This window comes from Vipera ursinii (assembly GCF_947247035.1).
Source record: "Vipera ursinii genome assembly, chromosome: 6".
In the NCBI taxonomy this organism is placed as follows: Eukaryota; Metazoa; Chordata; class Lepidosauria; order Squamata; family Viperidae; genus Vipera; species Vipera ursinii.
In genome coordinates, this window is record NC_139515.1 from 46,441,187 (window position 1) to 46,457,472 (window position 16,286).

Consider the following 16,286-nt stretch of genomic DNA (forward strand, 5'->3'; position numbering starts at 1 on the left):
CCATGCCTCAGATCAGCTGTAGCACACTGGGGAAAGCATGGCTGATTTGGGCAAGGCAGGCGTACACACAAACTTTGCTCTTTTCAGCAGCCCTTCTTGCCACTGGGGCTGCTGCTCGCCTTCCTCCTTCGCCAACTTCTCACGCACAGGGAATCTGCACTGCCCGCCTCCTCCCCCCCCCATGCCTTCGCTAAATCGATCACCTGGCTATAAATGAGGTTTAGCAGGCCGAGCAGGCAGGCAGAAGCTCTGGGGAGGTGGGCGGTGCAGATTCCCCATGCATGAGACTGGGTTGTTTTTTTCCCACTGCTGGATTTTCACTGCCATAATGTTTAAGTTTCTTTAAAGTTTACTTGATGCAGAATGGAAAGCATCTGCATTCTGCATTAGGTAATCTTTAAAGAAATTTAAACAGTATGGCAGGGAAAATCTGGCAGCAGGGGAAAAAACCTGGTGTTTTGAGACGCCAGACTGGCATGCATTCATGCACCTCCTATCCCCTTGCTTGCTGCAAAGCCAAATTGGTGTCCTCGGGCCATTCCTTTCAACCCATTTTGGAGCTGGTCCAAAAGCGAAGGGAATGTTTCCCACCCCACCCAATTGCTGCGGAGCTTCATTTCCAAAGATCCTCTGCTCGGGCTCCAGACAAACCGAGATCTGGGACTGAAAAAGCAGCAATGGGAGCAAAGGGTTGTTCAAAGGAGGAAGAAGAAGGAGAAAGCGGAAGATGTCACTACCAAACAGATGAGGTGTGACAGGTGTCGGGGTGTGGTAGGCCTGGCTGCAGGGGCTCTTCAGCACATTAAGCAGGAAGCATGGGGCAGCTGCCCACCTGCCTCGTTGCAGCGCCCCCCCCACCTTCCCCCCTCCAAAGAACCAGTTGTTAAATTATTTGACTCTCACCACTGATTGCTTCTAATACAGGTACTCCCCAACTTACGATCAGAACTGAGCCCAAAATTTGTGATTTGCTAAGCGAGACAGTTTTTAAATGAATTTTGCCCCCCTTTACAACAAACTTTCTTGCCAGTTAAGTGAATCACTGGAGTTGTTAAGTTAGTAACACAGTTAAGTGAACCTGGCTTCCCCATTGGCTTTATCAGAAAGACACAAAAGGTGATCACATAACCACATGACACTGCAATTCTCATAAATGTGACTCTGATGCCAAGTGTTTGAATTTTGATCTCATACCATGGGCATGCTGCAATATGATAAGTTTGAAAAATGGTCATAAGTCACTTTTTTCAGTGCCTTTCAGTAACTTTGAATGGTCACTAAATGAACTGTTGTAAATTGAAGATTATCTGTAGTCTAAAGAAATAATGGATTTAATTCAGATTTGTGTCTTGTGAATTATTCATTTCACATGGATTAATGCATGTTATCTATGTTATCTACCATATAGCCATTTGCCTGAAATGGTATAGGGTTTCCTGCCTGAGCAGGGGGTTGGACTAGATGACCTCCAAGGTCCCTTCCAACTTATTATTATTATTATTATTATTATTATTATTATTATTATTATTATTATTATTATTATTATTATTATTATTATTTACCTTATAATCATTCTGTTAATGTTATGAAGGAAGTATTTTAGTTTAATTATAACTGTTATGTAAACTGATTTATTTGATATACAAACTGATGTATATTTGATGTATATTTTAAATTTTAAATATAAACAAATGTTAAAATCTGAGAAATTGCCGTTTCTTTCTCTCTTTCTCTCTGTGTATGTACATATATACATATATACAAACACACACACACACACAGAGAGAGAGAGAGAGAGAGAGAGAGAGAGAGAGAGAGAGTATTAAGATACGTATATGAACATTTAAAGCCAACTTCTGTTCCAGATAGACTTAAGCAAACTATGGCTGAATCATGATTTTGAAGTGTTTCTCTGGATTATTATAGCATACTAGAATGTGGATATATGTATGTACATTTGTATACATTTATTGTTTGAAATGACATTGCAGATAATCCACAAAACATTCATGGCAAAATAATGGGAAATATTTTCTGAGACTAATAAATGGCAGAAGGATGCTATTTTTGATGAAAACAAGCCAGAAGCTGATGTGTTTCCATGGCAACAAGAGGAGCATTAGACAATTGAGCCAAAGATATGGAAAATGCAGATGCTGGGCAGTAAGGAATCTCATTCCCTCCATCTCTGTAACAACAACAAAGAGTCAGCCATCTGATTGCTTTCTCTCAAGCTATTTCAAAAAATGTTAAAAGAATCTCTCAACTTTAATTTATACCAGCTCTGGAAAATATGAATATAACATAATAAGACCCATAATAAATATTTTGTATTGCCATTGTTGTATATAATAATAGTCCTTTCATGCCACAGACTCTAAAGAACAGTCTTTGTCAAACAGTGTGACTGAAAGTTGATAGTCTGTGCTGATAAAATTGTTTTCTAAACAAGTATATTAAACTTGTATTTCATAATACATAAAATGAATAAATAAATGTACCCAAATTCATTTCCTAGGAACAGTTTCAAAACCATTTTCTACTAGACATTATGTGTAATCACTATTTAAAACTTGTTGAGCATGAAGCTTCTAGTGTTTTTTGAAGACATGGATTATTCAGATCCATTTTTATCTGGATTCTAATCTAGATATAAAACAGAATTAGCTTGGGCCTGCCTGATACAATAACTTTACTGGAATTGGAGATGGGGGAATGCAACTTGGTTACTCAACCTAAAAGAACAGACCAACAATCAACTCCACAAGAGACTAAAACAGGGGTGTCAAACTTGCAACGTCATGTGACATGTTGCAATGTATCACAACTTTTTTTTCCATTGCTGGCAATGGGCTGGGCGCAGTTTCAGCATGACACATCCGGCCCGTGGGCCAGCAGTTTGACACCCCTGGACTAAGACTACTTTTTTGAGAGTGGCTATAATAACAGAATATTGCAAGTATGGTTGCACTCTTCTTATACTCAGCTGAATCAAGGAAGTGTCTAATGACACTCAGCTGCATTTCTCTAACATCAAAAGGTGAGAAAGTTAGACATGGCTTCAAATGATTCCTGAATGAAGTTGTGAGGGTTGATAATGACCTTTAGGATGAATTTCATTTACATGGAAGCATTGTGTTAGTGCTTCTGGACCAAGGAATTAAAGAAATTACTTGCCATGGAGACAGTGTACCTTAACCTTCAAGAAGCATCTGGAGATGATCCTGGAAGCAGGACTTAGAAGGGCAAGTTACCTGATAAGGCTACAATATCAAATGAAGCAACTTTTTGATATAGATAATCCTTTGCTCTCTGTTACTCAGTCTATAAATTAACAAAAGGGATGAAAAGTGAGGCAGCCAATGGTTACAATGAAAAAGTTCCTAAAGGATCTTTTCAAACTGTGACAAAGTGCACGACAGTGACAAATGACTGCTATGGAAAGACAAATTTAGTTTTGTGTTTATTAGAGAAAAGAATTTGAAAGTAACATTATCAATATTCTAATGTTGTTGTGTAAATCTGTAGTACGAGACCACTAAAAATGCTACATACAACTTTGGATCTCACATTTCAGAAATGATTTTGTCTAGCTTCAAAATATGGAAAAAAGAGCAATCACTATCATCAAGGAATTGAAACAATTCTTTCTGATGAAATCTTAGTCTAAATAACCATATACTATAGACTAAAGAAAAAAAAGTCTATTGAGTTGGCCAAACTGAAATTATTATAAAAAATTAGAATTATCTATTTTGAAAATGCTAGCTTAATCTTATGCTTTTTAATTTCTGCCTTATTACACTGGCCATGAACATCTTCAAAATTAAAGTTTCATAAGAATGCCATAAATTAAAAGAAAATCTTCCAAATTATAGCTATGGCATAGAGCAGGGGTGTCAAACTCACAACATTATGTGACGTGTTGCAACATATCGTGACGTTTTTTCCATTGTAGGCAATGGAACGGGTGTGGTTTCGCCATGTCGCATCCAGCCCATGGACCGACACTCCTGGCATAGAGTAAAGTGTTTGGGACAGAAAAGATACCATCAGAAACTACTTTTGATACAAAATGAAAGCAACTATCTTTAATAAATATGAAGCAAGAGCATGAGTCAGGGGAAGTCTAAAATTAGTAGTCCATCCTCCTTTTTTCTATAGCAATTGCTCAGTCTTCACCCACATACACTCAAAATGTTAATCCATGAGGATCAACTGCCTTCATACGTTGATCTTCAGACCCCCGATCCAAAATACTCTGCTATTCATTATAAATAGTAAGTTGCAATTGTGTGTTTTTTAAAGAAAAACCTTAATATATTAAATAATAGGTATGAAGTATGGAGCTTAATTATTTGTTTTATTTAGATTCAGTTGAAATGTACTGCTTGATTGCTATTTAAAATCACCTCTGTTTGAGGTGAATCTAACTAATCACATGAACATAATAGCATTATCTGTCTTTGGCAAATGTAGCACTAGTCAATGAATTTCATAGGATACAAGATGTTCATCCCCTTCCTTTGTGATTGCTTTAGAAAAGAAAATACTAATCATATAGATTAAGTGAAGAAGATCTGATATAGATGACTGTAGCTATATAGATTTTTTTGAAAAGTCTAAGGTCAATGTCACATTCAAAAGCAGGAAAAAATGAAATTCTAAAATTCTAATATACTGTAATCACATGTTCCTTTCTTTTACATTTAATAGAAATTATATTACAAATCATTTTGTGAATCACGGGCTTATCCAATAGAACTTTTTTTTTTGATGCCTACAAGTCATTGTTGATATCTGGCAGAAGTCTGAATAAACACATACAATTTTTACAAGGTTTTTCTGAAGAGGTTTGCCTTTTCCTGCTTCCAAGGACTGAGACTGGCCCAAGATTGCCTAACTGGTTTTGTGCCTAAGGCGGGACTAGAACTCATGGTCCCCCGTGAGTTTCCAGGTCTCTAGGTTAGTGCTGTAACATACATTAAACTGGCTCTCACAAATATTTATGTCAATATAAATAGCAATTTAAATCTGCTTATTCAAAACTACATCCCTCTGAGTTTACTATTTATTCTCCAGTAAATGCATTTAAGATTAATATTAATATAGGAATCTTTGTGGATCTAGAAATTAAACTAAGGCCAAAACAAAGATAAGTTCAATAAGGAAAACTGCATAGAAATCTTTTGATATATTTCTTAGAAATGTAAGGATATGTCTGTATATTATAAAAACATATTTATAAAATACAGTTCCTGATGAATAAAGAAATTCAGCTTTTTATCATGGAGGAGCAAGAACTATGTCAACCAACCTTTCCCAGTTTAGTAATTTTCATATATTTTTATCTTTGAATGGTAGAAGTTATAAGCCAGGATTTCTGCAAATTGTTACTTAGAGAAGAATGGTATTTATTTATTTAAAAATTTATACAGTTTCCCATCTTCCAACCAACTTTGAGCAACTCCCAATCAAAAGTCTACTTTGAATTAGGCACAATCCCACTTCAATCAACACATAACACTGATTGGGGTTATCAAACTTCTAAGTAATTCAATTATTTTCATGTACTTTTTAGTGAGATTCAAATGCATTTTTTAAAAAAGTATACTTCTTTCTTTCTCATAATATTGTTGAACCTTGGTGGAGCAGTGGGCTAATGCCTCCTTAAGTAACACCAGCTGCCTGCAATTAGTGCAGGTTCGCGTCCCACCAGGCTCAAGGTTGACTCAGCCTTCCATCCTTCGGAGGTAGGTAAAATGAGGACCCAGATTGTTGGGGGCAATTAAGGTGACTTTGTAATAATGCCGCTTGGGGGGGGGGGACGAAAGCCCTAATATGCAGGCATATACATAGAATATATACATAGATATATCCAATCACCATTATAAGCATTGATCTTATGTGAAATGGGGGGAGGGGGGGAAAGGCAACCTTCCCCAAACTGGCTAGATTATGGACAGAAACCACATTGGGGAAGGTTACACTAAACTGCTTCTTAAGGTGGTTGTGATAGTGATATATAACAAGGCTTTTCAACCAGTGATACGGGTACCACCTGTGGCACATTGGCACCTGGCAAGTGGTACGCGACCATCCTAGAGAAGTGGTAGCGGGGGAGGGGAATGAGCTGAACCAGTGGCAGCACCACACAAGCCTGAGCGAGAGACAGCTGGAGCTGCAGGGCTGTCAGGGCTCAGCGGAAGTGCCAGGATCAGCGCTTCTTCGGGGCTGTCAGGGCTCAGTGGAAATGCCAGGATGACCACCAGGCTCCAGCTGGAGCTTGGTGCTCATCCTGGTGCTTCTGAGCCCAGAAGAAGCACCAATCAGCTGGAATGTTGCAGCATTTCCAGGGTCTTGTGTTTTACATTCAGATGCTTGGCAACTGATTCATATTTTTTTTAAAATCGCATTTATATCCCGCCCTTCTCCGAAGACTCAGGGCGGCTTACAATCTAAGAAGCACAAATCAATGTGCTTAATGTGCATAATATTTATGACGGTCACAGTGTCCCAGGGTCATGTGAAGTGACCAAAACCTGCTGCAGCCACCCAGCAAAGGGGTGGGGGAATAAAAACCAAACACCCCCCCACCCCTGCCCCACTGCCAATCCTCAACAGAAATGCTCAGAACAATGAAAACCTCGGACAGAAGGAAGAGTGCTGCCGGGCTGGCAGGCAGGTGTCTTGTTCAGCTGTGGCTTGGAGGGCACTTTTTTCAGTGCTATTGCAACTTCAAACAGTCACTAAGCGAACTGTTGTAAGTCGAGGACTACCTGTACTTCATCACTTTTTTCCTTTTTTTTTTTTTAGTCATCAAGTTTTTGACACCTTGCTAAGCGACTGGTGGTACTCGGATGTTGCCATATCCTAAAAGGGGTACAATGGGTGAAAAGGTTGAAAAGCCCTGCTATATAAAATAAAGACAGTAAAACTTGGAACTCTACTTCCTTCAGGAGATTCTTTTGAACAGACACGTTCAAAATAGGATGGTTTAGCAGGGGCCTTTCAGAGATTAGGAGCCCTTCCTACTCTCTGTCTAGGTGCGCTGTCCCTCCTTGCCCGGCTCTTCTGGCTTACCCTGGCGGCGCGGGAAGAATAGGGGTCCTCGAAGAGCGCCCACATGCGCGGTTGGAGCCTCTTCCAGCGGCCGCCCTTCCCGTCAAGAGGGGACCCGTTAGCAGAGGAAGACGAGGAGGCGCCCATAGCACCCGTGTCCTCGATGCCCAAGCGCTTGGCGGCTAACTCGTCATCGTCGGGGTCGGCAGGCGGCTCGCCGGTGATCAGGTCGGGCGCCTCGAAGATGTCCAGCGCCTCCTCAGCGTCGCGATGCTGCCTGTAGGTCATCCAACAGCAGGGCTCCACGTCGGTCTCGTCGATGCCCCAGAAAGCCAGCTCTTCCTCGAAGAGCGGCCCGCACACGTCGGCGGGGCAGTGCAACTTCCCGGTGCGGTAGTAGTTGAGCACGTAGGCGAAGACCCCCGGGTGGCGGTCGAAGAAGAATTCGCAGCAGGCGCCGCTCCCGCCACGTAGGACACCGCCGCCATTGGGGCGCGAACTCCAGCCGCTCCCGCCCACAGTATCCAGGGGGCCGCCGCCGCCGCCGCCGCCGCCTCCAGGGTTGGGCAGCGGGTTCGCGGCGGGCAGAAGCGGCTGCTGACGGTGCTCCTCTCCGCCGCCAGGGGAGTCGCCTTGGGACTGGCAGGCGAGCAGAGCCAATCGGGTGCCCGGCAGCGTTTTCAGGGTGCTCCGGTAGGTCTCGTGCCTGGTGCCCCCGACATTGAGGATCACCCTCTCGTTATCCTCGAGCTTCCCCATTTCTGTGGCTCAGACATGACTGCGGGCGAGAAGGAGAAGAAGAGACAGGCAATGTGCAAGGCGCTTATTCTAAGGCCGCCTGTGGAAAGACAATAGACTACTAAGTGCCAAGGAATCCAGCGGGTGCGGGAGGAGAAAGGAATCTTCTCCCAGTGCGTCCTATGGGGAAAGGGAAGGGATCTTTTAAAGGAAGGGCCCAACCCAGGAACAATCCCAGAATCATAGCACTGGGAGCCCTCTTTCAACCTAGACACATCCTTTGGAAGCCGGCTCCTGCTTGTACACACGGTCCTGCACATCAGACAAATCGTCCCACTCTGGAATCTTCGTTTCCCCTTTCCCTTATCTTTCCGTTCCACACTCTTGTCCTTACCGCATCTCCTAATTTGCCCTTTCAAAGTTCTTTCCAAAGTGAGGGTAGCAGGCAGGTTATTGGACCTCAGCAGCGATAAAGTTGCTCTACAACGACTCGGGAACAAACCTGGCACTCCTAATAGCTATTGTCCTGGGCAAAATCCAGCGCAGGGTCCTCACACTCCTGCAAAACCATCCTTATTTAGCTTATTATCAGGTGGCTTCTTTCCCTCATCCCTGTCTCCTTCTCTCTTTCCTGTTCCAATGATGGTCTGGACTCTTCCTATAAACGTGCGCCCGCCCACCCATTCCAATACAGTCAGAGCTAAAAGGCTATTTCCCTTTAGCAGCCGTCAGCTTGCTCAACCTTACTCATATTTCGTCTTTGGAATTCTTGAGTTCAAGTTCTCTAAACTAAAAGGTGCCACCTGCCCATCTTCTATTTTTTTTCTTTTAAAAAAAACACCTCCAGAAGACACCGGAGCTGGACTGGTGACAAAAACAGTCTTTACGCCCCTCCCCAGCAAGTCGATCTGTGGGCACACCCTAAACAGGACCAATCTTGATGTAACCTCAGCAGCAGATTCCTATCGCCAACATCTTCGCCAGATTTTATTTGTCAATTGATTAACAGAAACATCCTATGATGGTCGCTCCTCCTCTGCCCCCCCCCACTTATTTTCACATTCATCTGAATACCTTAATGACGGAGAGAAAGATTTTTCTTCACGTTCCAGCCGCTCTTTGTCCTTTCTCAGTTGCCTCCAGACTTCTTGTGTGTCCGTATCAAACGAAGAATTCCTCCTTGTGCGGCTTTTCCGTCCATCTTCAGGTGTCCGTTCCAGCGCCCTTGACTGCCAGCTCCGAACGCAATAAAAGCAACCCCCACCTGCTGCTAGGAAACCTATCTTCTGTCCTTGTGCAAAATAGATGAGACGCTTTAGCATCAGCCAGACAAAAATCATCACAAAAACATGGGGGATGGAAAGCGTATCAACAGAATGGACTCCCAGCAAAGGAAGGACTCACTGCTGCTTTAATCAAGCGACTCATCAGCTGGCCCCTGCTATGACTCCAAGGTGAACCAGAAACGCGGCTCCTCGCTTTGCTTCCCCTTTTAAGAGACGGCAAAGGAAGGGAGCTGTCCTTTCAGCACCCCTCTCCCGCAATTACTGTTCGCGACAGGGACTTTTTGCAATTGTTCTTTCTTTGGATAGTATAATTGCCAGAATCATTAAAAACAATCCTCCAAACATTAAATACATACAAAAAATGCTCTAAAGAAAGCATCGTCTCTCTTTTTTCCCCTTTACATGCTGATTACACCAAAACAGGAGGATCTAATTTGATCTGATAGGAGCAGCAAAAGTGACACTCAGCTACAGGTGAGAATGACACAGAGAACCTGAACACTTTGGCAGAATACATATTGGTTTCAAAGATGCAATGACTAACCACCTTAACACTGAAGGAAACATAATGACGATGACGACGACGACGATGACGATATTTCTTTAGGTATCTGCTTCTGGTTTGACATCTCTATCCCGCTGATCATGCAAACTAATTTATTTATAATATTCTAGCTATCCCTGTGAATAAATATCTTGGATCAACACAACCTACCAAAATACTTAGGAATTCAAACTTAGTAGCATGCACGTAATGGTTCCAAAGTTCTAGAGAATCTTTTAGAAGTACCTTGAATTGAAGAAAAACATGAATGCTTCAACTTCCTTCAGAAAATGAAGAGAGAAATCACTCCATCACACAAATATATTTTAAAATATCTTTCAGTAATGGATCTGGAGAAAGATGCAGTCATAAAAAGGAGTACAATTCATTTATGATCATTTTTCTCTTTTGAGCAGGGTTCAGGGAATCTGAAGGAGGTCAGGCGGAGATGTGTGCTTCCCGTTCAGATTCTAAAGTTAGACTTTTTTGTATTTGATAGGCATTTATCACTGAAAATCTCAAGAATTTTCTGAAGATAACTATGAAATATTTAAATGTACTACTATCTTTTACATACTCTCTCAACTGAAAATCAGTTTGATCTCCAAAGTAATCACTGATATCTCCAAGATATCAAAGGAAATGTATATTTTCACTGGATAATGTAGTGAGAGAAATGGCCCAAATAACTCTGCACCCAATAAAGTCTAGGGATGTATTTGCAATGCAGGTAACTTTGCATTGCTTAAATCAAATTTACCGTATATATGTGTTTGTGTGTTCATTCCTTCATTTTATTTTATTAGAAACACATTCTGTGACTATGAGATGTTTTTGGATTAACCAGTCAGGCCCTGGGAAAATATTTTCTTTTCTTTATATCATCTTCTTTTAAAAAAAATCTCATTAATGGTGGATTTCAAAATTATATTTGCAACTATAAAATTATTATTAAATTCTTTCTTGCATATTATGTTTTTTCTTTCACTCTTATTAATGCTCAGAAAATCAAAAACAGAATATATTTTAAAAACACAAATAGTCCCCAGTCTCAGGTATCCATGAAGAATTAATAATACATGAGACTCCTACTACAGAGAATTCAGTGACAAATATTATTGAAAGATAGTTTAAAAGAATCTGCTTAGCACCTTTTTCACATCTGAAAACAAATTGAAATATGAAACACATTTGTAATAGTCTCTGCTTCTACTTATGTGAAATTCTATTAACACAAAGTAAGTGTATTTAAGTCAGAGATACACATGTACATGTTTATTAGTGTAAGTAAAAGAGGATAAAAAGGCAAAGCATGATATACAACTTTTTCCCCAGCATAATAAGCATTTCCCAATGTTACATGTCTTATCCTAGTATTTTCAGCTTCATAATTCACTTTATTGTCCACTGATTTTCTTTTGTGATTGTTTTTAAACTAGAAGCCTAGTGCAAAACAAACATTTGGAAAAGAAATATGGAGCATTTTGAGTTCAGGAAATTATTTGACATACCAACACTGAATGTAAGTCACAATGCTGCCATGCAAAATCCATCACTGCCAAAGACCTCCTTAATTTCTGCTGCTGTAGTTAAAACAATCAAAACTCACATCATCTGGGAAATTGGTAGATCAAACCTATTTGATCCACACTCCTGCTTTGAAAGATAACATCAAGAATGCATTGCTGAACTATTTTTTGCTCTCAGGCATCCTTGTGAATTATGTCAGTAACTATCAGTATCTGTGAGAAGGGTTGTGTCATCTTGCCCTTTCTCATATCTCTCCCAAGGCCTCTGATCCATCATGTTTTTGCTGAACAGAAATGTTACATATAAAAAAGCACAAGCTCAGTGAAGCAATTGATGTGTGGCACATGGAATTATTTTGTAGGCTGCCCGACAACTCTGTGCACATTCTTATACTCTATTTATTTTGAACTTCAATGGTTTTTGTGGAGACAGAACCTATCAAATATGTACTTTTAAGGCTACAATTTCTAATAGATGTTTGCCTGTGCTGAAATTCTTTAACTACAATACAATAACAACTTATATAACTAAATTTCCTAAATATTGTCAAATATGAGGCTGAATATCTACACATATATCGACCATGGTATCTTGCTGCGGCGTCTCAGGGGATTGGGAGTGGGAGGCACAGTTCTTCAGTGGTTCTCCTCCTATCTCCTGGGACGCTCGCAGTCGGTGTTGGCAGGGGGGCAGAGATCGGCCCCTAGGTCTCTCGTTTGTGGAGTTCCTCAGGGGTCGGTTCTCTCGCCTCTCCTGTTCAACATGTACATGAAACCGCTGGGTGAGATCATTCGTGGTTTTGGAGTTGGGTATCATCAATATGCCGATGATACCCAACTTTTCTTTTCGACCCCAAACCACCCCAGTGATGCCCTCACTGTGATGTCCCGTTGCCTGGAGGCGGTCCGGGTCTGGATGGGGAGGAACAGACTTCAACTCAACCCTGACAAGACTGAGTGGCTGTGCATTCCGGCATCCCGGGACATTCAAAATGTTCCATCTCTTTCTATGGGGGGTGAGCTCTTACCCCCCGTGGATAGGGCTCGCAACTTGGGAGTCCTCCTAGATTCACGGCTTACCCTGGAAGACCATATAGTGGCCGTGACTAGGGGGGCTTTCGCCCAGGTTCGCCTGGTGCGCCAGTTGCGGCCCTATCTGGACCCTGTGCACGGTCACTCATGCACTCGTGACCTCTCGCCTTGACTACTGTAATGCTCTCTACATGGGGCTTCCCTTGAAGACCACTCGGAGGCTCCAACTGGTACAGAATGCGGCCGCGAGAGTTGTCTTGGGAGTTTCCCGGTACTCCCATGTTACACCTTTGCTCTGCGAGCTGCATTGGTTACCAGTTGTCTTCCAGGTGAGGTTCAAGGTCTTGGTTATGATCTTTAAGTCCTTACATGGCATGGGTCCGGGTTACCTCAGGGACCACCTGCTGCCGGCGTCAACTCCCCTCCGCCCTGTGCGTTCCCACAGAGAGGGCCTCCTCAGGGTGCCTCCGGTAAGGGAATGCCGACTGGTGGCCCCCAGGGGGAGGGCCTTCTCTGTGGGCGCTCCGGCACTATGGAATCAACTGCCGGTGGAGCTCCGGATGACATCAGACCTCCGAACCTTCCGTCGCGGCCTGAAGACCCATTTATTCGAATTAGCTGGTCTGGCCTGATGGGGGAATATGGGCTTTTAAAATTGTTGTTTTTATTATTGTATTATTGTTTTTATTTGGGCATTGGTTTAATCTTATTTTAACTTTTGTATTGTAATTATATATGCCCTGTGAACTGCCCTGAGTCCCTAGGGAGAAGGGCGGTATACAAATTAAATAAAACCTTAAACCTTAAACATCTTTATTTTCATTTGTGGAACAATTCTAATTGTTCAGAGATACACCTAAACATAAGAATGTGAACAAGATATAAAGGGATATGGCCATTCACGTTAGGTCCTTATTTATATTTGCTGCCTATTTAGGCATGGATTTCCTCAATGTAGGTAGGAACTATGAAGATTTTACTTTATAAAGTTTTAAGAAATAATTAAAATAATTGTCAAGGTTCCAATAGACAAGACCAAACAAATCAAAGCACCAAGGCTTGAGATTTCCTCAAAGAGCATGTTTATTGGTTACATAGTATCGGCACCATCAAAAGTGAAACCAAGTCGGAAATTCCCTTCAAAGAGAGATAATATTACAAAGTTGAACTTCCCATCCCAATGCTATACAATCAGCTATGTTCCCCAATAGAACAATTTGGCGGTTTTTCTAACCAAATGCTCTCACACACACCCATCTAACTGACAGAAATGACCTTGGTTCCAATGGGACAGTAAAATGTTTAGATTAGTAAAAATCCTCTGCACCTCCTCCCATTTCTGTGGCAACCTAGAATGAGCAAAATGGCTGCAGCCACGTTCATTGTAAAGTTGACAGTCGAACCCCCTAGGAAGAAAGCAAGTCCTGCAAATGAAACAAACTGCAAGTTAAGAATCCTCCCTGGTTTTATGTGATATTTATCATAAAACCTCTGAATCAATCTGTCTACTTTTGCAGCAGAACATTTCACCCAGGTAGCCTCAGATAAAAGGTACCCCTTCCACTGGACCAGATATTGTAATTTGCTCTTATACAATCTGGAGTCAAGAATGCGTTTTACCTCATAATGAGTTTCTCCCTCTACCAGAATGGGACCAGGCATTTTGGGGGGGGGGAATTGGCCACAAGGTCACTGGTTTTAACAAACCACAACAGAAAACAGAGTGAACTTTCCCTAATAGATGTGGGAATTGCAACTGAACTGTGATAGGATTTATAATTTTGACTATGGGAAAAGGACCAAGGAACTTGGATCCCAATTTTTTACTCAGTAATTTTAATCTAGATATTTAGTGGAAAAGTAAACCTTCTCCCCCACATGAAATGGCTTCATTGTAGAGTTGACAATATAACTTGTTCAAGAAGACTTTTGATATCTGAATGTGACCATTTAATTATTTACTTCTCATTTTGGCTTATTCTTGCAAGAACTTATATTTTTGGTGTTATTTGTCATTTTTAGCTTTCCACTGTTTACTATGATGTACTCTGGGTGTTTTTATTACAAATTACAAATTATAACCTACTGATAGCTGACTGGTGGTAGTGACCTAAAATTGAATAAATAAATTCTACTTATGTTCAGTTGAAAAATAAAACCCTTTATGTCATATGAATCGTACTTTTTCATTGTCTGAGATCATTCAAACCCTTTCAGGTTTTGCCATGCAGCACAACAAGTTATCGTGCAGAGGGATAGGAACAGACACATATGGGGCACAACAGGCGGGGCCAATATCCTTGTCCCCTTTTAGTCCATACGTATTGTTATGTATGCAGGCATCTGCATAGCAATAGCCCTCAGGGGGCGTTGGCCTGGACAGTTTCGGCGGGAAACCTAGGGCCAACCCCATTGGCTGTTAGCTTACCTGGCCAGGTATATAAGGAGGCCAGGTAGCCCTCATTCCTCAGTTCACTTCCCCTTCCAATAAAGAGCTGAACTCACACACCGGCTGGCATCTCTCTTGCGTCGGACCCACTACACAATAGTGGCGACGAGGATGGGATTGCTGCCGACCAAGAGCTGAAGTCACTGGGGAAACGCTCCGCGAGCTGAAGGGAAAGGCATTTTTCCTTCTTCCCCCCACGACCGCCAGCCGAACCGGCAACGCCAAGCGCCACATCCATGACCAACTGCCGCCATGGCTAGAGCCAGACAACCCCGCGAATTCGAGACCCGCCGCCCCAAAACCTGGACCCGTTACCTGGCTCACGTTGAACTGTACATGCAGTTCAATCAGATATCGGAGGACGGTGCAAAGGCAGCCGACCTGCTCTGCCTTGGGGGACCAGCGCTGCTGGAAGTCGCCGCGAACCTGTTCCCCCAGGAGGCCATCAACACCGTCGCGTACCGAGACCTCGTGGCCAGGCTCAACGCACATTTCAGGCCCCGGCGCTCCAAGGTGGCCGCACGGTCACAATTTGAGAAAAGGGACCAGCGCCCCGACGAGACCGGCGCCAACTTCCTCGCCACCCTACGGGAAGCTGCCGTCACTTGCAGGTTCACAAATTTGGAGGAGCGACTACTGGACCGGCTGATTTGCGGCCTACGCGACAGGCGGTTGCAGGAGCGCCTGTTCGAAAGAGAGGAGGTCTCTCTCCAGGAAGCCGAGGACGCCATCCTAGCCCACGAAGCGGCCTGCGGGGCCATCCAAGCCTGCCAGGGAACCCGGCCCGGCAACCAGGCAACCAGCGTCCACTGGCAAGGGGCCACAGAGGAGGACGACCTGAGCATCGACCTCCTCCAGCGGAAGTCGACCCCCGACCAGCGAGCCAGACGCCCAGACAGGCCCAGGCCTCCCAGCAACACTGCCGTTCCCCAGAGGTGCGCAGGGTGTGGTGGGAACCACATGCGCAGCCTCTGCAAGTTCTGGTCCGCCACGTGCCGGGCCTGCAAGAAAACAGGCCACATAGCCGCCGTCTGCCGTAGCCGCCGCCCCCAAGAGGAGATCCACGAGCTGCAGCCAGAGGAACCGCCGTTTGAAGGTACTGGGGCCCCCACCAAAACAAAAATTGGCTATGTCGAGAGCCGGCTGGCCATTAACCACACGGGTAGCCGCCGGCTGCTCAAACCCAAAATTAGATTAACAATCCGTTTGCAAGGTGTCCCTTGCAGCATGGAGCTTGACTCCGGATCAGCGGTCTTGATTATTTCGGACGAGACCCTTAACCACATAATTAGCCGGAGCAAGCAACGGATTAAATTACGGCCTACTAAATTAACCCTGACCGATTTTCAGAATTCGCCGGTCAAGGTGAAGGGGGAGGCCACCATTTCAGTGGGGTTTAAGGGTCGCGAAGGGCACCTGGACATTGTAGTGGTAGAGGGCCGCAGAGCCAGCCTGGTCGGGCTGGACTGGTTTGAGGCCCTGGGAATCTCAGTATCTGGGATCCATCGGATCCAGGGGGACTCCGTTGAGGCCGTTTGCCGGGAGTTCGCCGACGTCTTCGATGGGTCATTAGGCAAGTACACCGGGGCCCCCATATCGTTCAAGCTTAACTCGAACGTCTCCCCCATTAGGGTCCGGCCGCGGCG

General features: G+C 43.4%; 1 protein-coding gene across 6 annotated transcripts in view; it reads right to left on the reverse strand.

Annotated features, from left to right (window-relative positions):
* Positions 1-7,821, reverse strand: part of KCNC2 (potassium voltage-gated channel subfamily C member 2) — a gene marked incomplete at both ends in the record, with an annotated part of 49,988 nt that extends 42,167 nt beyond the window's left edge. For all 6 annotated transcript variants that reach the window (XM_083365814.1, XM_083365818.1, XM_083365816.1 and 3 more), the window contains one exon: positions 7,084-7,821. In XM_083365814.1, coding sequence (XP_083221940.1) covers positions 7,084-7,821 — 738 coding nt within the window. The remainder of the gene's footprint in view (positions 1-7,083) is intronic.
* Positions 7,822-16,286: the final 8,465 nt, after the last annotated feature.